The 24849-nt window shown below is 35.7% G+C and overlaps 1 protein-coding gene across 1 annotated transcript in view; it reads right to left on the bottom strand.

Moving 5' to 3' along the window:
- LOC104135350 (tetratricopeptide repeat protein 7B) overlaps window positions 1-24849 on the bottom strand; it is a gene marked incomplete at its 3' end in the record, with an annotated part of 73486 nt that overhangs the window by 9504 nt on the left and 39133 nt on the right. Inside the window, exons 8-14 of the mRNA XM_009648984.2 lie at window positions 22786-22923; window positions 17303-17386; window positions 15990-16094; window positions 14525-14642; window positions 14274-14331; window positions 10389-10461; window positions 9058-9218 (exon numbers count right to left, since the gene is read on the bottom strand). Of these exons, the coding sequence (XP_009647279.2) occupies window positions 9058-9218; window positions 10389-10461; window positions 14274-14331; window positions 14525-14642; window positions 15990-16094; window positions 17303-17386; window positions 22786-22923 (737 nt within the window). The remainder of the gene's footprint in view (window positions 1-9057; window positions 9219-10388; window positions 10462-14273; window positions 14332-14524; window positions 14643-15989; window positions 16095-17302; window positions 17387-22785; window positions 22924-24849) is intronic.

The raw sequence follows: 24849 nt of genomic DNA, 5'->3' as shown, positions 1-24849 counted from the left end.
TAGCATAGAAAGGACTTGTGAATCTCCAAAATTGCTGTCTTAGTTATGCCTCCTTCTTTTCAGCCAGCCTGTTTCACTATTTGAAATAAAATACCCAAGATGCTATGACCACCGATTCCCTTCCACAGCAACGGTCTTATAATGTCAGGAGACCAAGAGGAGTAAATTTGTCCAATACCGAATTAAGTTATTAACTATATTTGTATTCTGTAGAATGAAGTAAAAATTCAAAGTAGTTGAAAGTAGAAAACAGAGTTCTGCTATGAGACAAGTAAAATTATTAGTATGGAGAACTCTCAGTTCTTTCAATGAACAGGTATTGCTCACCTTGGGTGTCATTTTAAAACCAGCTGCTTTACTTTTGTAGATGTTCTGGTTTTAAACCAGAAGATGTTCTGGTTTTAAACCTAGGCACTACGTTAAAAAAACCCAAACAAACAAAATAATGAACCACAAAAAACCTTACCAAATCCAAATGTATGACTTGTGAAATCTTAAACTAACTAGTCTGACACTGATCCTGTATTAAAAAGAAAAAAAAAAACCCACACAAAGTCACAAAAAGGATGATGCAGAATGTAGCACTACAGAGAAAAATTAAAGTCTGAAAATAAACTTTTGTTTTTAACAGACAACATAAGCTTCTTTTCATATTATCTGACTCTAAGGGAAAAAATAACTACACTGATGTAAAACTTACATTCACATGCATACTTCGTGCAGTTGCTCTCATTTCTGTAACAACCTGTCATAGCATCAATTGCTTGTATAAATTAAATCAGGTTAACTGACAGACCCCACAGAGTAATTAAAGTGGGAAAGCAGTACGCAGAATGCATAAAATTAACTTTGAACAAGTATTATTCAATATTGATTATTTGAAAGAATCTAAATCTATTCACCTTTCCTAAACAAAGTCTTAGCCAGTCACTTCTTGCATTCAACAATTACAAATATAGGAAAAACTTCCAATGACTGCTACAGGAAACATAAAAGAAATGAGGATGTAAGAGGAAGCCAAACCATAGCAAATTAAATTTCTCTTAGTCAGTACATCCTATCAGCAAGTACCCTTCTGACAGTCTTGTAATTACTCATAAATAAGTGGTTTAGAAGAAAAAGGTTAAAATTAAAAGAAAATCTAGCTTTCCCTGTGCTTACTTCATTCAGAGTCAAGAATTTGACAAGTATACTGTCTGCAAGTTTGTAGCTTCTTTTAAAAGGAGGAGATAGGACTGACTGCTTTAAGACCCTTTGCTTGGGGAATTCCACTTGAGTCCAACAGGACTCTAATTTACATGTAATATACTCTCCTAATTAAAAGGTCTTTATAACAGCACAGTAGGAAACTTTCCAAACAATTTGTTCAGCAGCACGGCTTAATAGCTCTCAGTCGAGATTTCTTTTCCAAAATCCAGCATATAGCTATAGGAACATATACAGCCTTTGCACTCTAATGTGGAAATATATCATAGAAATAACTGACCAAGAAACAAATAAGAACGCATGCAAATACGTATTTGAATAGAAGCCCCCAACGAAGCAATTATGCTCAAAATAATGAACACAATCCTTTCCAACAGACATGAGGCAGGCGATTCCCTGTATAAAGCAGTGATAAATGATACCAGTGTATTTTGTGCAGTAGTTGCTTACATGTGATGAAAACTCACTACAGTTCAACAGTGCAACAGGTAACTGAAAGGCTACAGCAAGTACGGTGACATATAATAGAAACATCACAAAGGACATTCGGAGGCAACCTGATTACACAAGCTACCATCAGAGCATGAAGTCACCAGTACTAGAGAGTTCTTAGAAAAGAATGATACAAAAACCAATAGCTGGAAACAAATAAGGGATCAATTCAAATTAAGAACAAAAATACAGTCTTAATGAAGAGTGCAACTGAAACACTAAAACAAGCTACCACATGTTGTAATGGTTTCTCCAGTTTTTGATGTGCTCTTATCAAGATTGGATGTCCTCTGGAAAGTATGCTTTAGCTAAACCTATATTAATGGAAAAACTAAAGCAAATTTAGCAACTTCTGATATATAGAAGGTCAGGGGTTTTAAAAAAAATCAATCCTCTTGGCTTCAAACGCTATAAATTTCAGCATTCAGTTTTGAAAGCTGTCCTTTTAACGCTTGCTGTAGAAAGCTTACAGCTTCACATTAGTCAACTCCATAACATCTACATGATCATCAAAACACAAAATGACACAACTGCAAAAATTTAACCTATAGGGAGAATGACAACATTAAACTAGAAAGATCACTGGATGTGTAAGTATATATATATAGAATATATATATACATACTTATATATATATAAGATATATATATATGAGATATATATATATAGAACATATATATATACACTTACACATCCAGTGATCTTTAGGTGCATCACTTTTATCACCATGATAATCAAAGTACAGCAAGAAATTCATAGAGGTGTCTGCTGCAATTGCAAAGTGAACCCTTGCATAGTCAGCCTACTCCATTTTTGAATATTCAAGGAAAGTTTTATTATCAGGAAAGATATAAATATAAATTGTTCATTACAAAACATGAAAAATCATCATTTGTAAGTACCTTGAAATAACTTTTTGCATGACTGAACAAATTAATCTTATTTCCTGGCGATTTCTTTTGGATTTCTCTGACATTGCTACCCAATCCGTTTCTCTCGCCTTATCCTGAAGCCAGTTACCTCTTTCCCAATTAATCACATCTGCTTCTTATTTTTGTTCAAAGCATCAACAGTCAGGATGAGTCTCAATTATCGAAGCTGCATTTGCAAGCAAACAAGATACAATTAATGAGATGAGGTTACCGAACCCAACTGTCAGCAATGTCTACTTAGGTATTTTTTTCAGCTGCTTTTATCAATCTTGTTCCTTCAAGAAATCCAATTGACTGAATCACTGGATGCCCATCAGCAACAGGAGGTCAAGCAACCAAATCTAGTTTTTGTAAAAACTTCAGAAAATCATCTAACTTAATAAAAAAAAGAAGTCCCTTAAACTGTTTCTCAAACCATCACCAAACATACCCAAAAGATGTGAAACCTGTTCCAAGTGATTCAGGAAAAGTGACACATTTCTATAGTGCCAATATTAATCACAAGGGTAATCTCTAACTTTGGTTTCACAGATCCCCAGTTGTGGGAAGCCCATATATATATATATGTATGTGTATATATATATATATATATATATATAAACATAGAGGAAGTAAAAATAGGCAGTTCAGATTGCTATATGAAGCCTGACTCTCAAACAAGCAGAAGATGCAGCAAACCGAGCCCTGTAGCCCCAAAATAACACTATTTTGTGGAAACCATAAATAGGTATCCTTTGTGTTCATTGGATGGCCTCTGCTCTGTCCTTTGAAATATTATTCCCCATACATTTGTTCACAAAGCAGTAGCATTGCTCCTTTGCAAGGAAAAGCAGCAGTCAGTCCTGTGACTTTTGGTGGAGTTTATCTGTATTCCATCTTATGAACTCAATGTCCTTAAGAAAATGTAAATCTGTAAACTATAATGAAGATAGTTTCTGACTAAAGCCAGAACAAATTAGTTATACTTGAAAACTTTTTGTTTTCCTGCCTTGAACACCCTGCGGCAGCCAGCTCATGACCCAAACTGGGATTCTTTCAATCAAGTTTCAAAGAAGAATCTACAGCCTAACAAATATAATTCAGGGAAAAGACCCTGAGGCCAATGACCAATTTGTTATATAAAAGTAATATCTACCTATTAACAATGTCTTTTTTAATGGACGATTCTGTAAAAGCACATAACAACCACCAAAGGGAATAAAACCCAAAAAACCAACCAAACAAAAAAAAGAGACAAGCCCAGCATGAAAAGAAAAAACACAAGGAACTGATACTGTCCTTTACGACTTACAGAAGAACCATTCCTGAGAACAAATTCATTTAACTCCCAAGATAGATAGATAGATAGGATCAAAATGGAATGGTTTTGAAAAAGCATGTTGTCAAATGTTGACAAAACGTATACACCAACCTAAAAGACATGATTTTGGCAAGCCTAGCAGATCACTGCTTCTTGTCCAATCATATATTACTGCCCTTTCCTCAAATAAATCCAAGTGTTCTGTTTATCAAGGAAAAAAAAAAATTGCAAGTTTAACCAGCACCACACACTACAGTGCAACTACAATCGACCTTAGGACAACAGAATAGCATAGTCTATTCCCTTTAACTGATAAATACACCCCTATCCTGCAAAACATCAGTGTATGTATCATCACACACTGCGTGCATCAACCAGCTCTTCTGTTGTGCCCACCCGGAAAACTACCAGAAGGAATCAAGTTTGTTAATCAATGAACTGAGAGGGATGTTAAAAAGGCTCTGCGATTCTGGGGAACCTAACGTAGCTCAAAAGAGCCCTCGAGGATCAGGAAGGAAAGGATTTAATAGTTTTCAGAGGAGTGAGATATTGGCCTGATGCTTCTGTGAAATATGTTTGGAAGAAAAAAAATTTCCATCACACTTCAACAAATGTAAATGTTTAAACTGTGAACTTAGTCTTCAGTTGTCTTCAAACCTGTTACCATATGTCTTTCCTTTTTTGAGTGTACTTAACATTAAAATAACATGCTTGCACTCCTCAAATAACCCATCTGCTGTTCCCTACTTCTGCTACTTTAAAAGCTTGTCAGCTGCTATCCACTGCAGTTCAATTTTCAGCATAAAATTAGCAATTAATATTTATTATTTATTTTGCCTAATTACACTAATTTCAGGCACTATATTCATCTTTAAGTGCCCTAGCACTTAAAATAACAAGGGAACCCCAAACAGCTAAGATTAAGAAAACAGCATCGCAAGTATTTCATTAAGAAACTAACTCTGTCTCCCTTGACTGAGAATTGACTTTTGATTAACGATGAAGTAGAAACAGATAGAAGTGTTGTTTCAAGATTTCATACCATTCAAAAGACCACTATGATGTAGATTCCTCATAACAAGCAGATAAAAAGACAGGAAAGAGTCATGGAAAGGGGTTTGTAAATCAGGTTCCTCAGGTAATCACATATATAACTACTATATACATTGCACAAGATACACAAACCCCATATGAACCAATGCAACACAACCACCATTATTTCGCATCACCTTGAATACACCTTCGGACTGTAATGCATGCCTCTGGGACTGCTTGTACATTCAGAGTAGGCAATCATTGGATTAAAATAAATAAAATTCAAGGAAAACCCAAGCAGCTAAGACCTCAAGCCTCCTTCATAGTTAAGTACTCTAGTAATTTAGGATATATTGTGGCTCCCTCCTGCCTACTGTCTTTGCATCCAGGGCAGCATGTCCCTGCTTCTGTCAGACTCTGAGCTGCATCATCTGTGGGTTCAAATTCTGTCAAGCTGGAGAAGAACTGGACTTCACATTTCTACTACAGGGACAATTTGTCTAATGAAAGGTGGGGAAGAGCAGTGTAACTTTAGATGAATTCAAATGCAGCAGGACCTGACTGAGATGAACTATTCAGCTGGCACCTTACTCCTACCCATCTCACCAGAGATGGTATTCATAATCTTTTCAGCAATCTTAATTTGTTCAGTAATCTTCTGTCTAGAGATCTTTTTGGCCCTGGGTCAAAGCACTCTCAGATTTCTGGAGGCTTCAGAGGTTAGCTAGCATTTAAAAGTAGACTGATTGTATTGCTCTGAAAAACACAGGTGACTTGTTTATCAGTAGCATGGTTACAACCTAGCATTTTAAGCTTACAAAAAGTTTGAAATGATAGTGCTATAGATATTCAGCACATATCTTGCATTTTGATTATTTCTGGAAAACGTTACTATGTACCTATTTCATTTTTAGACGTTTCTTAGACTTTCACCAATAGTTCTTCCTATACCCCTTAAGGTCTCAGAGAAGACTGCATATTTGTGCTGCCAATATAACGAACAAAGGAAGAACAATCAACTCTATTCAAAGAAAAAGCTATACCTTGCTGCTGACAGCACAATGTGACATTTGCTCATTCCTTCCACTCCTGGAACAGAGGTCTTTGGCTCTGAGGAATTTCTTTTCTACTTATTGACCCAGAGGTGCATGGCCACGTTTGGTCAGCAACTTCCTAGCTCTACAGTGCAGGAAGGTTAATGCTATTTTATGATACAAAGGTATGCTTGCTATACACCTCAAATATTGAACATGAATTCTAGAAATGCAATAGATTTTCAAAGGTTAAAAACTGACAGGCAATATATTTACTAATTGACTACAGAAGAGTGCTGGGAAGTATCCACTTTCGGCATGACTCACAGTGTATTCTATGACTTCCTTGCAACCTCTGGCATTTGACAAAGATGTAGTATTATAATCTTCTGAAAATTTAGATTCTTTTCAAAGAAAAGCAAAACAAAAAAACCCACACAGCTGTGAATAGGGCAGGACAGCACTCAGTACAGCAGTGCAACTACAGCATACAGAGGTATGCAAATAAGAATACCAGTAAAAGAAATAAGAAATAACATAAATCACAAGCCCTATGTTTTACTTTAATATTTTCCAAGTACAGAGATTTATTGTGCTGCAAAACTACCAAAGTACCAATTTCCATAAGGCTGAGGTAATGGATTCATTCTAACAGAAATACAGAGAATACCAAGAAAAGTCTTGTACTCTTTGGCTTACTGGGATTGCAGACATAACCAAAAGATAAAATGTAAAACATTATGATATTTGAAGTGATACAAAAGTCAATAAAATACCATAGGTGAATAATCAAATGTTTCAGTATATCTTAGAATTAGCAAGCCTTAGAGGAACACAAGAGGATCTCTTCCCAGTTTGCTAGGAAGTACGTGAGATTGTAATGTTTACAGAAATTGCAGAACAAGAAAATAGATCAACAATACACTAAGCATTTGTGGTTTATATTTTTTATATATATGCCCATACGCACTGTCAACCATTTCAAGAGCACCAGATATAGTGTGCAAGAACAGACTGTAAACTTGAGGTTTTGCTGATAGATCCTTGCAAAAAATAACCCAGTTACATGAAGGAATCAAACCAAATTTATATGATTGACCAGATGTGTCTGCCTGGCTGTCAGTATGAACTGCAGGGAGCAGACAAGGAATCTCAATCGTATCCTTGACTTCTCTGGGAACCAGAATTAACTGGACAGCACTAAAAACAAGGCTGTAAAAGACTGTCTAGATTCTCATATAGCTGTGTTTCACCTTGGGTTCTTCAGCAATTGTTGCCACATCTGATGGCGATTCCTACTGCCAAGATATTCCTCTCAAATTCCCTGATCTGTACCAGTATGCTGTAACATAGTACACTGTATCAGCATGGTGTTTGTATTATACAATACAAACTAAGGACTAACAATTTAGAACCACCACTATGACCCATATGATTAATATACATCCATACAGTAATAGAAAGGTCAGTACTTTTTAAAGCAACTCAGGCAACATGTTTAACCACAAGATGCAATTATAAAGAAGTGAACCATATTTGAAAAACCCATAAATACCTTTTGAAAGCTCACAGGAGTAATTTTAAACACTTTACTGAATGATCCTTTGTTCTCTTATTACAACAGGGAGAACTGCAGTTTCAGAAACACTTCTAGACTGTTGATATTCTGAGAGATATAGCAGCCTCATCTTCATCACTTACATTGCCACTAAGTGGTAGAAGATGAACCAAGAACAGATAGAAGATGACAGGCCATGGTGCTTTGAATGTGCTTGTTTCTAACAACAAGAGGGTATAAAGTTGAGCTGATACGCCAATTGCCTCAGACAATGACTTACTGAGAGGTCCCTCAGACAGGTTTGGGAGAGGAACTTCTAGAGAGTTCTGAAATCATGAAGCATGTGTGGAAGCCCCTAATAAGAACAGAGACAAGTCATACGTGTGTGGATAAACCAGGAAGAGAGAATCAGCAAAAGGCCACAAAAGCAGTTGCACAGAACTGGCCGTGAGCCACAGAAGTTCTGAGGAGAGGTGGTATCAACAGAGGTCCTGGTCAGATTTATGAGGAAAAAGGCAACATTACCTTATATAGACAGCCAAAAAGAGGCATGAAATGTCAAGGAACAGGAAGGAAAAACATTGTAATTCCTGTTTTCACATTAATAATTGTTAAAGAAATCATATTTTTCTGGTATGTTGATATAGTAACAACTTGTGATACAGGCCAGTCATTTAAAAGTTAAAATTGAGATAGTTAAAAAAATTGTCTAAATAAGCATTTAGGATATTTGTAATACTGCAGATTACAACTTTAGTAACTGTTGGTAAAGCATCGGAATGGAACATTGGAAGTTAATGGAAGCTGTCCCTGATATATTTCTCTGTGAAGTGTTTCATTAGATTTTCATAAGAAAATTAAAAATAAAAAAACCCCTTATAAAAGTACAAAATCCAAACGTATTTTAAGATATACTTAACATGAAGAATAAACACAAAGAATGATTTCTCTCTTAAACCACAAGAGAACACCTACCAAATGTGTTTCTTCCCTGTCACTTATTTAGTTATCCATCAGCCAATTTCATATGACTGATTATTATAAGGGCAAAAGAGGAGATTCTCTGTTACGATGTATTTTACAGAATAGATTCCATACAATAGACATGGAGTTATCTGTAGGATAAATCTATCCTAGCTAATAGCAAAGTCCTGTTTATCCTTCTTAGAATATTGCATAAAAACAGAGGACAGCAAAAATACTCTAAAGCATGCAACAGGGAGAAATTATCTAAACAAAGAGTCTGTAGAAAAAAGACAAAATAACATCAACTATTCAGCTCTAGCCTCCCTTCCAAAACTGAATACTTAATCACTACTTAACAAGCCTTTAATAAAAAGCAGACTTGCATTAAATGGGCAGGGGGGAACACTGTTGGAAAAAAAACCCTGAACAACAGACCAATCTTCAACTCCACCCCCTCTTTACATGAATGAGATGAGGATCTAAGAAAAACAAATATGAGAGAAAGCATAGAAAGCAAACATGACATTCACTCACATAAAATTTTCTGGATATTCACTCAAGGCCATATCAATGATATTCAAAGCATCATGATAGTGTTTCTGGGCTGATAGCAAGAGCGCAAGGAGATGAAGAGAGTTGGCATCATCTCCCTGTAGTTGCAGAGCCTGACGAACATAACCCAAAGCTTCTGGTATCTGATTTAAAAAAAAAAAAAAAAAAGGCAGAAAAAGAAAGCACCACTATTAGAAGTACTGCCTATTACTTGATTGCACATCCATAAAATTTTTGAAATATTCACCTGGATACCATGTAGAATTCTACAGACTCCTGTAAGACACTACTCAGAAGTTTAAAATGGACCTGATGCTCTAGAGTGAACAGTAAAACTTAAATAATGTATTAGCCCTGGAAAATAAGATACAAGTTTTATTAAAACAGTTCCCTTCAGCCCTTTAAAATATTCACTTACTATTCTTTTTCAAGTATTGGTTGTATTCCTATATGATTTTGAAAATATTTTAATTGTAATACATTAACTGAAATGTACAGCTAGGCTGCAACAGTAACTTTTCTTCACATGGAATTTCATTATCTCCTCAGCCGCATGTGCTTTTGCTCAAGGTACACTAAGTGTTAAACCCTGGCAATTTAATTAAGCAATATGAGAAGTTTGGAATTCAAAAGTACAAAGTCATAGGCTGCTACTGAAAAATATTTTGTGCTGTTAAAGTGACAATCCATTCCACTCTAGTGTGATGTAGTCCAATGTCTCTGCTACTCATTAGTAATGAAAAGTAGTCACCTAGAGTATGTAAACTACTGTGCTCAAAACCACTTCTTAAAATAAACATGACACAGGAAAAGGCTTACTATGACATATACAAAGCAGCTTCACATTATGCAAATTCATGTGATCCATGGTAGAATCCTAAATCCCTTAAACATAACAGCTGTAGAAGTTGGACTAAGCTCTGATCTCTCTTACAGCTTTAAAATATTTTCCAGTTTTCTTAAACACATTTTTGTAATTATGTTTACAATAACCAAACCTCCTACAAGCATTCAGAAAGGCACAGATCTTAGTAGATACTCAAGATTTAAACACTGTAAGATCATTAAAGGCTATTCAAGAGTCCCACGCTCCGGATAACCAGTCTAAGCAGAGATTACATGTAATGGGAGAAGCATACAAGACTGAAGGTGTTCAGAGAGAGTATTTCAGGGTTTTTTCTTCCATAGATATGCATATACACACAAGGAAACCCAGGTTTTTATTGAAGAAATCTTCATCTGTATCCATCAACACATACAAATTCTAATCTTCATATAACAGTGTGAGGCTGCACTTTTAAAACACAACTAACCTGTCTGGATATGGCAAGCTGCAGTGCCAAGTAAAATGCTGCCAGATGATCTGTTGGAGACAAACTGTGAGCCCTTAAAAACAAAGAAACAAAAGAAAAAAACAGTAAGTTTTTCCCCTGTTAATACAAGTTAGACATACACATATATACATATTAATGTATTTGTATTCGGATCTCTTCACTACATGTATGCTGTATTTTGGTATGTGGTGTTCAATCCAGTGACTTTTCTGGCACTTTTAATAGAAAACAATTGTCGTTTTTAATAGAAATTATGTCAATTCAGTGTAAATCTCAAAAATGAGCAATACAAAATTATTCTTCAGTTAAAATACACTCCTAAACAAACACTGTATGTAATTATCTAAGAAAAGGAAAAAAAAAATCCCCCCAAACAACATGCCTCTAAAGACAAGAATTATGTCATCTGCACGAGAAGCACCCAAGCAATCACACTGACCCTCACCAGGACGGTTCTGAAATACAGAACTCAAAGAGGAAGAGTAGCAGCAAAGTAGATCAGTTTTGTTCATTCTCCAGACTCTCAAAGTTTACGTGCTTTTTTACTAAGCCTCCTAGGAAGCCAGTTACTTTTTAGCTTTGAGTTGCTTAGAGATTAAGTTAGCAGAGCACCTTGCTATGTAGCAATGTAAAAGAAATCTAGGCTGGACAGCTTCTTTATCATAGCTTTATAGTAAAAGGCAGCATAAGATCTGACTCATCATGAACCTCTTTCTTCTCAAGTCCAAAGAGACAGCTCCATTAGTTTAGCAACTACACCCAACACATATCAAAGTAGTTTAAGTTATTAGGAAACAGTTTCATACTTTGTTAAATTTATCTCTCAGTTGGAGATTGCAGTCAAATATTACCCTAACAGGGTCCACGACCAGTCCTTTTTTAAATTTTAGTTCACAAATCAAGCAAGGCTAAAGTGAGAACAAGGGAATTTAACTTAGAGAGTACTTGTTCAGTCACCCAAGCTTTAGCTAGTGAAAGAATAAAGCTGTTACTATCTATCAAACATTTGGTGAGTTCTGTGAAACTCCAATTCGCACCAACCACAGGAAGAGCACTTGAAAGCCTTCCAAAATAATAAAAAAAAAAAAGTTAGTGAAACAAACACCCCCTCAGCACTGTGCAAAGACAGCAACAAGCACCTTCTCAAATGGCCACCATCACAAACTGGTAGCCTTGAAATCTGGCATAGGCAAGGGTCCAAAACATAACTGTATTTCTTCAGGAACTGGTTCTCTAGGTAAGTGATTAAAAAACCCCAAACAAAAAAACTTGGCAGATCAAAATACTGAGCCCAGTACAGCTGTTTCTTTTATAAACTGTGTAGGAGATGGAGAATTTCAACTTCCACCTCCTGGAAAACATTTATTTTTAAGATGTGGGAAGAGAAAGCAGGCATGACTCTGGTATGCTAAGCATAACATACACTCTGTGGTAACAAAGTTTCAGTAACATCGTACACCTATGTTATCAACACAAGGAACCAGCAACATTATCAACTACATTGAAGTGGATTTCCAGTACAGCTGATCTATCAGGTGAGAGTGTCTCTATGAATACAAGTGAGGAAGCATGATAATATGCAGAACAATCACCTTGCAAAACATACTTTTCCCCTTATCTTAGAAGGTAGCTAAGGGCTTTCTGATATGCAGAAACTCTGCTCTTTTCAAGGGCCAAACGATTCTAGTCAAGATTCTGTGTGGAGTCCAAGCTACTCATATCAGCAATATCACAGATGCAATCACAAATCAAAAAAACCAGCAACATCAGCAATTCACCAAAGTTTTCAAAACATATACCACGTATATTACCAACACCTCCGAAAGACAGTTGAATTAAAAGCCTACATACAAGTTCATTCTGAGAAAGGCTAGCAGAAAAGGTGAACATATAACTTAACATCAATACCCTGGAAACTGCACTCAAAAATACAGAATATTGTTTCTAGGAGGTTGTATCAACTGGAAAAAGAACAAAGAAACCTAAAGCATCAGAAAGATGCGTAGAAATCCTATGCAATTAATCCTCATGTTCCCAAGACTTCCTGTGTCTAAATTTGTATTCTGCTAGTTAGCACAAATATTTCACTTTTGTAGTGATATGGAGCTTTGAAGTTCCACTCAACCTAAAGGACACCTGTAACGGTTCACTGAAGAGATGCTAGATATGTTTTCAGATTTCAGCTAGCACAAGTCCCTGCTAGGAAATCTTCAGAACTGAACAGTTAAGAAGGTATCAAGAGACTTATTGTTCAGCTGTAGAGAATGAAACAGAAAAGTTCCTGGGTAAAAGACGACATAACACAACGAAGCAACAATATTTGAATAGGAAGTGTGAAAGAGTAATTTTTCAGTGATAAGCAGCTGAACAATGTTTGAAAAGTGGTTCTCCTAACTTACTGTGCATTGCTTATTCTCAAACTACTTATTCTTTTTCTAGAGCAACCTAATAAATATTACCACAACAAGCAGTATGCTACCTATAAAAGCATCCTTATATTTACAGGTGGTCAAAATGCTGCACAACCTCAAACCTCAGAAAATGGAAATTTTCCAGACAGACTGACAGCAGGGAACAACTCTCAGAATTTTGGAAATCGCTATACTAAACTAGAGGGTATAGTCAGCAGGCACTGAACTGGAATGGACTAGCTTCAGGCTATGGTTCATTTAATCCCTTGCTGTTTAAAAGAATCAGCAAAAGAAAGCAAATCACTATGAGAACCTCAAAAGTAGTGAATGGGTAGGAATGGTGAGAAATGGTTAGCACAGTATTTTTGAAACAGTGATGATTAAGTCACTGGTAAGAGGGATGGGTGAGGAACAGAGGTATAAATCAGAAGGTAGAAAGTTCAGTTTCAACATGGAGAATGCTGAAGTAATTAAAACTATTAAAAGCCCTTAAGGAACAGGAAGAGCAAAGATATGTTAAAAGATATTTACATATAGAGGAACAGTTAAGACAGAAAAAGGAAGGACTAATACATACCACCCTCACTCTAAAGTTACCTGCAAAGCACTTTTTCAACCTTACCCCCTCAGATACAAAATCACCACCAAAAATCCCAGACTTTGTATTCACCTTAATGCACAAATCTGCTTCCCTGAAGCATTTAGGCCTGTCTCACTGAAGTAGGGTTTTCAAAGGTATATAAACATAGAGAGAGACACGTTTAGATGTTGCAGCACTTCTGCCAGCTTTGCCATCAAGATTTGTTTCTTCTGTAATTAGGATAGAGGTGTTCTCATTTACCTGTTTATTGTAATTTTATTTGCAGAGTCAAACCCTTGAGAGTGAACTACTGTCATCCCCAACAGCACTACTTCCATGCAAGGCACTTGGAAGATGGGGCATTTGCGTTGTCACTGCCTACGCTGTTAAATCTGCAGATAGAATTTTCTTTTTCCCCTAGCTTACTACCTTACTACCTGTATTTCACCCCTTACCCACAGCAGCAGGGCCTCAATTATCTCTCTGCCTCTACAGAGGGAATTGCAAAAGCCTGCTATATAATCTGATCAGCGACCAACTCTTCTAGAAACACTATCACCATGACTTGAAACCTTGCATCACACCATTTTCGCTTCTACATCAGATGAGAATATTCCTTTGAGCAAATACTTTATACTAGAGAGCCACACAAATGTCTTTAAAATTAAATAAAAGGAAATCCTTCGAAATCAATTTAGATATTTCTGACAAAAAATGACGAAGTAAATGCCAAAGAAATACATTCCGTGCTTATGAAGGGAGAGTCCCAGAGGTGAAATCCTCATTATACAATCTTTTACAAGTCCCTCTTTTTAGCACATAATAAAGCTTTTCATTATATACAGCAGAATGAAATTATTAACACCCACTCACCTTTGAAATGCAAGAAGAGCCTTTCTCTGCAAGACCTCTTGCATCCCTCGCAAAGATGCTGAAAAGGATATATTTAATCAGTGATATGCAAGATTAAGACATTTCATTCCACATGCTCATTGAAGAAGTTTTAATACATTGACTGAAAAAAAAAGATTGCACACAGAAACTTTTAAGTCTAGCATTCTGCTAGGTATCCTTTTTTAGTCAACATGGGAATTTCCAAATGTGAATGTTTATTCTTATCTTACCATCAGTAGCCTGCAGACTGTAAGTCAATCCCAGTGCCAAGTAGCCTTTTGCTTTGAACTCTGATGTTTTGTCCCCAAGATCAACTACTGTTTTGGCAAATCTTTCAGCTTCTTCCAACTGAAAATATTATAAAACGTCCATGTAAGTCTAAAACGCTAGCTAAAGCTTACATTATAATTAGAAGAATGCACAGCATGTGTATTATGCACACTGAGTCTGTTGAAATCTCACCCATAATTGCTTTTAAGGAGTATTTAGTTTGTCATTAGACTTAGTTTCCCTGCTAAATACTGAGTAAAGAACACAGATTTAAGCTGAGGCACTCATTCCTATGGTTGAGAGAAACTGGCACATAACACACAGATCATCCTAAACTTAGTGTGGGTTTGCCTAATTATTTATTTATTTTTTTAATTAAAAAAGGCATTTCTGGTCCATATATGCCATCTACCATTTTTGCATTTCATAAATAGAGTTCTTGCCCCATGAGCTATTTCTTTAGGAAAATCAATTACAAGAACTATGGCTCCAACCCTGGAAAAAAAAAGAAAAAAAGCATAGCCATGCAGAACTCAGTATTGACATATAGTATTGCTGGATGTATGTGAACTCATAAATAGAGAAACATGTAGAAGATTAGGGCTTAACTGCATACCCATACTAGCACACTATTTGACTATCTAGAAAGAAAAAATAAAAACATTTGAATCCATTCCAGTAAATGTAAATGCTAAGTACAGTAAGCTACTCCATATGGAGTCAATCCATAGGGAACAATTCACAGAATCCATGTTAATTATTAAGACTTATTTTTGTCAGACTCAGCAAGTTATGTTTCTGCTACAGCACTATTTTCTCCATTTCTGATTGTGACCTCTTCCTCCTCTTTTCCTCCTTTTTTAAACACACTCATTCTTCTAAAACTTACACATGTATCTTGAAAACCACACAATGTTCTTTGATCACCTTAATGTTTTTTTAAAGATACACCAATTTCAAGGTTATGTAAAACACAATTCCAGTAACATTTTTTAAAAAGACACTGTCCCTGCTAGGAATTCATAAACCCCAACTGTCTGCAAACCAGAAGAGTCTCTTGAATATAAGAGATTTGTCTCGTTAACTTCCCCAAAAAGTTATTTTCCTCTTGCACAGAGGAAACAGAAGTCTAAGTTGCATTTTTAATCTCTGTATGCCAACGTTTCAATTTCTAATACATTTTTAGCTGTGTCTTAGGTCAGTATCAAGATATGCTACCCTGATAAACATAACTATTGCTGTCAAATATTTTAAATTAGCCATGCAAACAGGGAGGCACATATGCATATATGTATCTGTGCTGTATTTTCAGAAATGACCAAATGCATGTTGTCACCGTGCAAAAGTATTTGCTACATCCCTAAACCAAGATTTTGTTGCGTTTTAGCGCAGCTCTTGCTGAAAAGACAGAGTGGCAAAGCTTACCCAGTGGAGAGATCCCATACAGAGCTTTGCAGCAAGGAGTGGAATAGTTGCATCATCTGGTTTCAAACGTATACATTCCTTCAAGACTTTAACAGCTCGAGCAGACTGTTAAAAACATTTTCCATTGAAATTACTAAAAGTAGAAATATGTTTCACAAACAGAAGATTCCTATTTCCATCGTTTACTTTATTTTTCCCATGTGAAGAAGACATTACTACACATTTTCTCAACAATTTGTCACAACTCCTCATGCAAGTGAAACATAAGACTTTAGGCACTGCTGTCACTATTTAGCCACTATGAACTATCATTAAGTATCCCTAGTGAAACATTTGCCCAGAACGTAATTCCAATGATTCAGAAAACTGTTTTGAGAAAACTTTGCTAGGCCTGTAAGTTCACAACATTTGAGCCAGGCAAATGGAAGAGCAGGAACAGGACAGAGTCTTCAGAACAAGCAGTGTTCTAGTGCTCTTTGGGAGTTACAACAGCACTTAGGAATAGCTCTGATAGAAGACTGTATAACAGAGTGCTACTGCTCCGCATTTGCCTCCATCTAATCACAGTTTAGAAGATAACTCTAAGTAAACAGAGAATGGGAAGAACGAAGCCCCCTCAGAACCAATGAGCTTCTAAAAATATTTTCTAAAGAAAATACAAATCATTCCTTTCCCCCATACTGAAGATAAGCAAATTACCCCCATTGAGAATGATCTTTTAGAAAATTAGTATTATTTACATTACATAATGAATGCAATTTATTTTCCATAACATGACAGGGAAAAGCAAAAGGAACCAAAAATAGAATATTGCATCTGATAACATAAGTTCCTAGGTTATATAAAATTAAAAAAAAATCCAACTCACTATAATTGCACAGAATACAGCCTCAAAGACAGTAATATTAAAAAAGACACAATCAGAGATTCCCAAAGAAAGAAAAAGCAAGAGCATCATGAATCAGCATTAAATTTGCGCCTAAGCATAAAATTCACTCATCAAAATAGCACTTAAACGAGGTTGTTAGTGGCCAGTATCATCTGGTATAATTCACTATTTATATTCAATTAGCTTAGCTTAAGCTTGTTGACAAGACAGTTCTTATCACAACCTTTCAGTCTTCCTAAGTTAGAAACGATTGAAATAACATTCTTTGTACAGCACTAGGCATGAATTCAGGAGTACAGTGTACTCAGCTGATTTAAGGATTAGAATTATTTTCAAAACCACCACAGATTAAAATTATGGAAGTGCCAAAAGTTGTTATCAAACCCCATCAATACAAGAATTACATCCAAAAATTAAGACTTACTTTTCCTGCTGCCATCAAGGACAATGCAAATTGATACCAGAGATGGAACTCTTCAAACGCAAACTTCATGGCTCTTTCTAAACACTAATTTTGGGGGGAAAATTGTTATTTAAGGGCACAGTCTTCCATTATTAAGAAGATATACTAGTATAAAAGTTTTCTTATAGACTCATACCTAAAATATATGGAGTTAAATATTTAAATCATTCAAATAAGTTAAGTGAAAACAGCTCTCAGATTCTATATGGAAAAAAAGAATTGTACAGAAAATTGATTTCCCATTTATGCTTTTTTAAATAATTCTGCTGGTACTGTCCTATTTAGTCTGAAAGAAGGAATGATAAATATCAGCTTATTGAAGGTATCAGCTGCAAAAGGCAGGAGATAAGTCTTAAGTGAAAATGAAAATTGTATAAACACTCTTCCTAAATTGTGAACACTTAACATGCAATAGCACCACAAGTACTTATCACTACCACTTAAAAGGCAGTGGGGAAGGTTCACCTGACAGTATTATTTCTATTTTTAAGAATTTTAACTTTACACTCAATATTCTGCTGAGATTTTCAACTTAATAACTGAATGCCAAAAGGAAATTAATTATTTACTATCCTGAGATTAAATATATTAAATCAGCATTACGTACTAATTTTGAAGGTTTCATGTCTGCTATTGTCAATAAGAATGATTTCGTTTTGCTATGCTCATTTTTACTAATCAGGCCAGCTCCAAAGAGTTGAAAGGTACAATACTTTTCTGGATTAAACTGATTTAGCAATTAACTTTCTAGTCTGCAGAGTGCAATTACATGAAACAGCTTTTCTGCTCTGATAGCTATAATGGATATGCTAAACTGTAGCACCATGAATTATTTTTCACATTCAAACTCAGCTTTAACGTTACAGAAAGCAGAGCCAAGAGTGTAGCGTGCTCCCACACTTTAACAGATCCTGAAGCAAAGAACAGCACTGAGGATGAAACAAAACAAATAAGAGAATTGCATGATTTGCTATATATAAGTAATGTATGCTAGAACTTTTCCTACTACAAAATGTCCAGTATCAAGACTATTATTAAATAGAATTTTTATTGAATTATTACAGAGGAATGAAGTTTTTAAAAACAAATTCTTTCTGATAGTGTTGTTAAAAGTTTGTCATCAGATTGCATGTGTAGTAAGTTAATTAAATGTCTATTAAGAAAACCAACACAGGATTTATTTTCCCATTGGACTTTCTTTTGACCAGTGGAAGCACAAAGATCACAGCAAGAAACAAACAAATAAGTTATGTGCAATATCTTCTCCTATTACTTTGGATACTTTGCAGAAATGCCTGGGTAAGGCACACTCCTCCACCTCCCTCCATGAACTTGGCAGAAAACAAAAGTTCCTAAATCCCTCCCTCTCTCTCTCCACTGATTAGTACAACTATGGTGCTAACCTAAATGCCTCTAAATGAAGGAGAATGTATCTTCTCAAATACACTTTCAAATACAGCTCACTCTACCCGGTTTGATACTAGCGTTTTACATAGGATTTAAGAGATTTCAGTACTCCTTCCAGAACTCTGACCTACAGCAGCTGTATAATCCCAGATATTCACACAAACATGCGGTGCATGGAAGCATAATAGTTAAAGTCAAAATAAGTTTATAACTTTTTAGGCTGCCTAATCAATACTTTTTTCTTCCATTTTTACATATTCACATAGGTATGCACGTGCATTAATTACATAGAGGTACTCATTCACAATTTGAAAAAATAAAATGCTTATTTTCTAGGCTTTGCTTCATTAAAAATAATTGCCAATCCTAACTGGCAGAAAATAAAGAAGTTGAAGAAGTTGATACTTCAGGCTTTTATAATTTTGTATTTATAGGAACACAGGACACAACTGTAGATTATTCTAAAAGCCTTGAGTTTCAGTGTACTAATGATCTCTTTACTGGTTTTTTTCATTGACTTCAAGTTCTATTCATTCCGTATGAAACGTGACGAGTTACATGATTTTTTTTTCTTCATAAGGTCATGAAATTGGTGGTTGACATGTGTGGGGATAAGGTGTATATGTACACATATGCGTATGTGACCTACACAATAACACGAACCCCTCAAACTGGGTTCTTCTGAACCAAGTAACAACAAGTAATTTCAAAGAGCAACAGGCATGAACAAGAAATCACTGCGAAATACATAACAAGCAATGGTACCCTGTAAAACTGCAAATTAAGATAATGTTCAGGATAATGGCAACTGACTTAACTAATTGAAAACATTCAGCACAATCGCTCTCCTGAAAGGCAGAAATGCAGCTGCTGATATTGCCTTGTAAATAATCACAAATCGCTATATGGGCAGGTAATGCTGAATGCATTACTGAATTTTGTTGCTTAGCACTATGGTCTCCTCCTGAAAAGAATACGCTTGAAGTTAGAGAGCTGAAAGATGAGTATCTAGGAAAATTTCTGGTCTGGAAAACATCTCTCCTAGTAGGACATTGATAAGCTCACTGTGTCATGAAGCTTAAAAACCAACTTGATGACAGTCAGAGTACTTTTGTGCAGGAGAAAATCATGACAGTAGAAAGTTCTTTGATCTAGCTGAAAAAGCCATAAGAAATTGAAAGCCCGTGGTATTCAAACTCCATAAAGAAATGAGACCTTTTCAATAAAGAACATGACTCAGCATTAGAACAGTTTAACAAGGATGAGGCAGATTTTTGGTCATTTAATGTTCTTAAATCACAGCTAACTACTTCTGTAAGTAATCAGCTATAGCTAAACCAGAAGATGATAACAAGATACCGGAATTGGTGGGGGAATACCATTTCCGCAGTTAGAATAATGGTGCTTTCTGACTTGACAAGAGCTCGACTAGAGCAATCATAATTAGCTCACAGAGAATGAAGCTGACAAAGAAAAATTACATGCCTATTATATAACTGAACAGAATGTTTTTACATTTCTGAATTTGTGCTTATTGTAATAATTAGTATACTAAATATTACAATATATAAATATTTTATATATATAAAGATAATATATATACACTATATATATATAAGTATAATAAATTATAAAAGTTTCAGACTATGGGCTACAGAATTTGAGGGCAGACATCCTCTAACTACACACTAAAGTGTAATAGCTTCTTAAGATCTGTATTTTCTGCTGTGCTTTGGATGACAAGAATTGGAACAAATGAGATGTTCTAACCATTGCCTGATAAGCTCCTGCTGCAGCTGTATATCTGCAGTGTCTGTATGCTAAAATAAGTATTGTCTATTACATCACCTCTTCATAAGATGATTTTTTTTAATGTTCAGTATAGTTACTTCTTGGACATATAATAAACACATTTTAATTATTCTGTATTGGAAAGTATGTTTCAAACATGTGAGAATAATTTTCTATTTTTCAAAGATAACATTTCAAAAGAATATTTATACAATTTTGGTGGAATCTAATTACAAATACGCTAGACACAGATTAAAAAAGAACAAAAAAAGACCTTAAAACAAGCCTTAGGTAGACTTCAGGTGTCAAAGCCCAAGACAGGGGCTAAAAACCTTCAACTAAGAAGCTGGTCAAACATGGAGGCTCTTTAACTTTGCAGCTACTCATGGTTCTGCTTTTGTCTGCAACAATGAACATCACCAGCACAAGCAACTTCTAAAAGGCACCGATATCCAAGATCTACATTGAGTTAAAACATCTTCCATTAGTTGGAACATTCAACTGTGTTCAAAACACAGCAGGTTAGTGGTACTTGTCTGTCAGATGCATGGGCTAAACCAATCACACATGCAGCGAGGGAAGCAAGCGCTATGCTCTTCTCCATGTGAAGGGACTGTAAGACTTTCCTCCTGCCTTCAAGGTAATGTCCTAGACTTCAAGATACATGGCTAAGAACACAGATACCGCTACCTTTTTTGGTGAAGCCAAAAAATTTCTCTGTTAAGACAGGCAAGAACTGCAAACAAGCAGCTGTGTCTATTGTGACATAAATACTATCTAAAGTCTCCCAAAGGAAACAGTGGAGGAATCCCAGGAACATGTGATGTTCCCATTAATAGAACGGTTGTTTAACATTTAAAAAAAGACAAAAAAAAACACAACAAAAAGAAACCACCATGATACCACAGACAAAATAAAAGAATCAGAATTGGAATCCAGGGCTACACTACCCCTGCCTAGGTGCTAGGCTAGTATATAAAAAGGAAAGGTTGCCATCTGCTTAAAAAAAAAAAGAAATGAGAGTTACCTTTTTTTTTTTTTTTTTAAAGTTCTTGTCAATGTCTATCCTTTAAAAAGTTCTAGTCTAAAATATATGGAGATTCATCTCCTGCAGCTTCAGTGCAACTGCGTAAAACTCCATGATGGTGATAGTGTCTGTAGTGGCAAGTAAATGGAAATATTCCTGATTAGATTATGTTGTAGGATGACAGTCCTGTATGAGCTTTCATACTCCTTAGCTTTGTGAAAGACTTTCTATTGTACTGATTAAAACTCACTTGTATGTCCAACTTGCAGCTATTAAATACCTTCAAGAAGAATAGCCAAATTCAGAGCTTAACATCACAGGAGATGCAGACATATACCAGAGAGGAACTGGCTTTTTTTCGGTTTGTTTTTTTTTTTTTGTTTTGGTTTTTTTCATATTTATCTTAATAGAAGTCATCTATTATGGTAGAGAGAAACCATTTCTCAGCAAATCCCTTCCTACTGCACATGCTGAAGTATTTCTTCTGGGTACCAATAATTAATTGTGGTCTGCAACAGTGTCCTGCTGCTGGGTGAGCACTCTTTTGAGCAGGAGAAAGATCTGCTCTGCCCAAAGAGCTGTAGTTGTTTCTCAGGTACAAAGCTGTTAACGATACATGAAAATTTCCTGAAGAAGTGAGTTGCCACAATGTAAATAAACACATGCAAATTGCATAATCAAATACAAAATATTTGAGACAGAGAATGCACCTTCCTCTAGACCTCAGAAAGTAATACATTTCCATTTTATTAACTTCAAAGCCATTTTACAAACTACAAGGACTTTGGAGCACTCCAAATATTATGAGGTGTAAAAGGAAGTTTTCTTTTGAAATAAAACATCACAAATCCTTTTTCTATGTATTTATATCTATCACTTATATCCACAACAGCTTTTATCTTTTGCCGTTCCTTCCTGCTGTCTCCATTTAATGTGTATCCTTTTAAGCAGATCCATGCCTCCCTGCCTAAAAACCACGTGAATTGCTGTGCCACACAACATTTGTCATACCTTTCACACAATTTCTGTGCTTGGCCACCTCAAGTCACTTGTATAAATTTAGACAGTAAACTTTTTGGGGTGGAAACCACCACCTACTGTGGTAGTCAGAATGACAGTGTCCTGTATTTGTTTAGCCCTTAAGTAGTACCACTATTAACATGATTAACAGAAAAAAAGCAACAAAGACACAGTTGAATATTCACTATTATCAACAAACCTCTGAGAGCATTTCATATTGGCCTCTTCTTCCCAAGGCTATAGTAAGCAAATCGTAGACTACAGATGCACTTTGCAAACTGATGATACGATCATTTTTGTGTTCTGGTATTCTGCTCAGCACAGCATCACGGTTAGCCTGAAACACACCACGAAAAAAGAAACAAAGTCATGCATTGTAATCCAACCTATACTTTTGCTCAAGTAACTACCAATCTATTCAGACTGACAGTCAGCAGTTGATATAGGTGATACAGAGAGATAGTATCTGCTATTAATTTATAGATAGCAAGAAATATTTATGTTTCTACATTGATCTATTTTTAAGTACTTGATTCTAATTGCATAGATTAGTTAATGTATTTAGAAACATTGAAGAGTTCTCAGAAACCAAGTAAGTTTTTTTTTAATATAATGTATATTTATCTTTTAAAAATTAATTTTATTTTCTGTATGCAAGTAAAAATATTAAGAAGGATCTTCAAATCTTCTATTCCATCCTTTGTAAAATTAGGCAACCTATTTCTTTTCTCTTCATAACATTGTGACACCATCCTCTCACTTGTGAGTGGTAACCTGCCCAGGATAACCACACAGCCACCTTCAGGAGTTACCAGTGAGAAGCGAAAACTGTCCCTGTTTCTGGTTTGGAATCAGGCCATGTTTGCAGTAAGGCTTTGTTCTTTCAGTCCTGTTTTGTGAAAGGCACATTGCAAACCTAATTCCTTAATTAAACGTTTCTTTTCAAGAAGACAGAAAGCTGAGCTAGAACTGCATTAAATTAATTGACCGTGTTCACAAAGAAATCCTGTTAAAAAGCCAAGGATAAAATTCAGATCTCCCAGTAGCTAAGACTACCAATATTCAACTACCCAGTACTTCTGCTATACCATCAAGCCTCTGAAAATAGCTTATATTGATATCTATTTCTAGATACTTGATGTTTAATATTCCCGTTAGTACAAATACTAGTACATATGGTAGTTTGAAGCCAGAAGTTAAAGATCCCTCTCTCTCTTCCTCTCCCTTCTTTTCTTCTTATTTTAATTACACAGGGCATAGCCCCCTTAATAAATTTACTTAAATATAATCAATTTTAATAGGCAGCTTGCTTCCCCCTTTTTCAGAGGGGAGGAATGACACACATTAAGAGCTAATAAATTGTTTCTCTGCTTTAACGTTTTAAGCTCTGAACATACTCAATACATCTTTAAAATCAGAATAATTAAATACTGAAATAAATTTTCAAAGAGATACATGGAGCATAAAATGCACAGACATTTCAGGATTTATCAACTGAATAATCCACAGCTTGGTTTGAAAACACACACCCCCGCACACGCACCCCAAAACAGACATTTTGCTTTCTTTTGATCAAGAAGTCTTTGGCTTTTCCTTTCTACACTGAATAAATATTTAGTCAGCTTCAAGAACTTCTTCCTTTTTAACTCCACATTTAATCATTGTTTGACTCGATTCCTTGCAAGTACAGAACAAGCTATGAACAAGCACTTCTTGTGAAAAAATGGCTGACAATGCCAAAGCAGTATTACAGGAGAGGATGCCTTGTAAGTATTAAAGATATCTTATAGATTTCAACAATCATTTTCTGCATAATTATAAAACAGAATGTATGTACAAACTTTAGTTTTGTGTTTCAAACTGCTCAGTGTTTCAGAACTGCCATGGTCTCAGACACAATAAAGTGCCAATTAGGCAAGCTGCAATGTGTCAGCTGGTCATGCTTACCCTATACACAGTTTAAGCCTGAGGTAAATCCGAGCAGTGTAACTTAGCTCACCCCCAGTGGAAGAAAGGATACAGTCAGACATTTTACCATCAGCTAAGAATAAGACACAAGGCTGAGCCCAGGAGGTGGTGATCAGTGGAATGAAGTCTAGTTGGAGGCGAGTAACTAGCAGCGTACCCCAGAGACTAATACTGGGCCTGATCCTGTTCAAAAACTTCATTAATGATCTGGACGATGGGGCAGAGTGTACCCTCAGCAAGTTTGCTGATGATACGGAACTAGGAGGGGAAACTGATATGCCAAAGGGCTGTGCTG

This window comes from Egretta garzetta, unplaced genomic scaffold (genome assembly GCF_000687185.1).
Source record: "Egretta garzetta isolate BGI_Z169 unplaced genomic scaffold, ASM68718v1 scaffold361, whole genome shotgun sequence".
NCBI lineage: Eukaryota > Metazoa > Chordata > Aves > Pelecaniformes > Ardeidae > Egretta > Egretta garzetta.
This window is presented reverse-complemented; position numbering and strand designations above follow the sequence as displayed.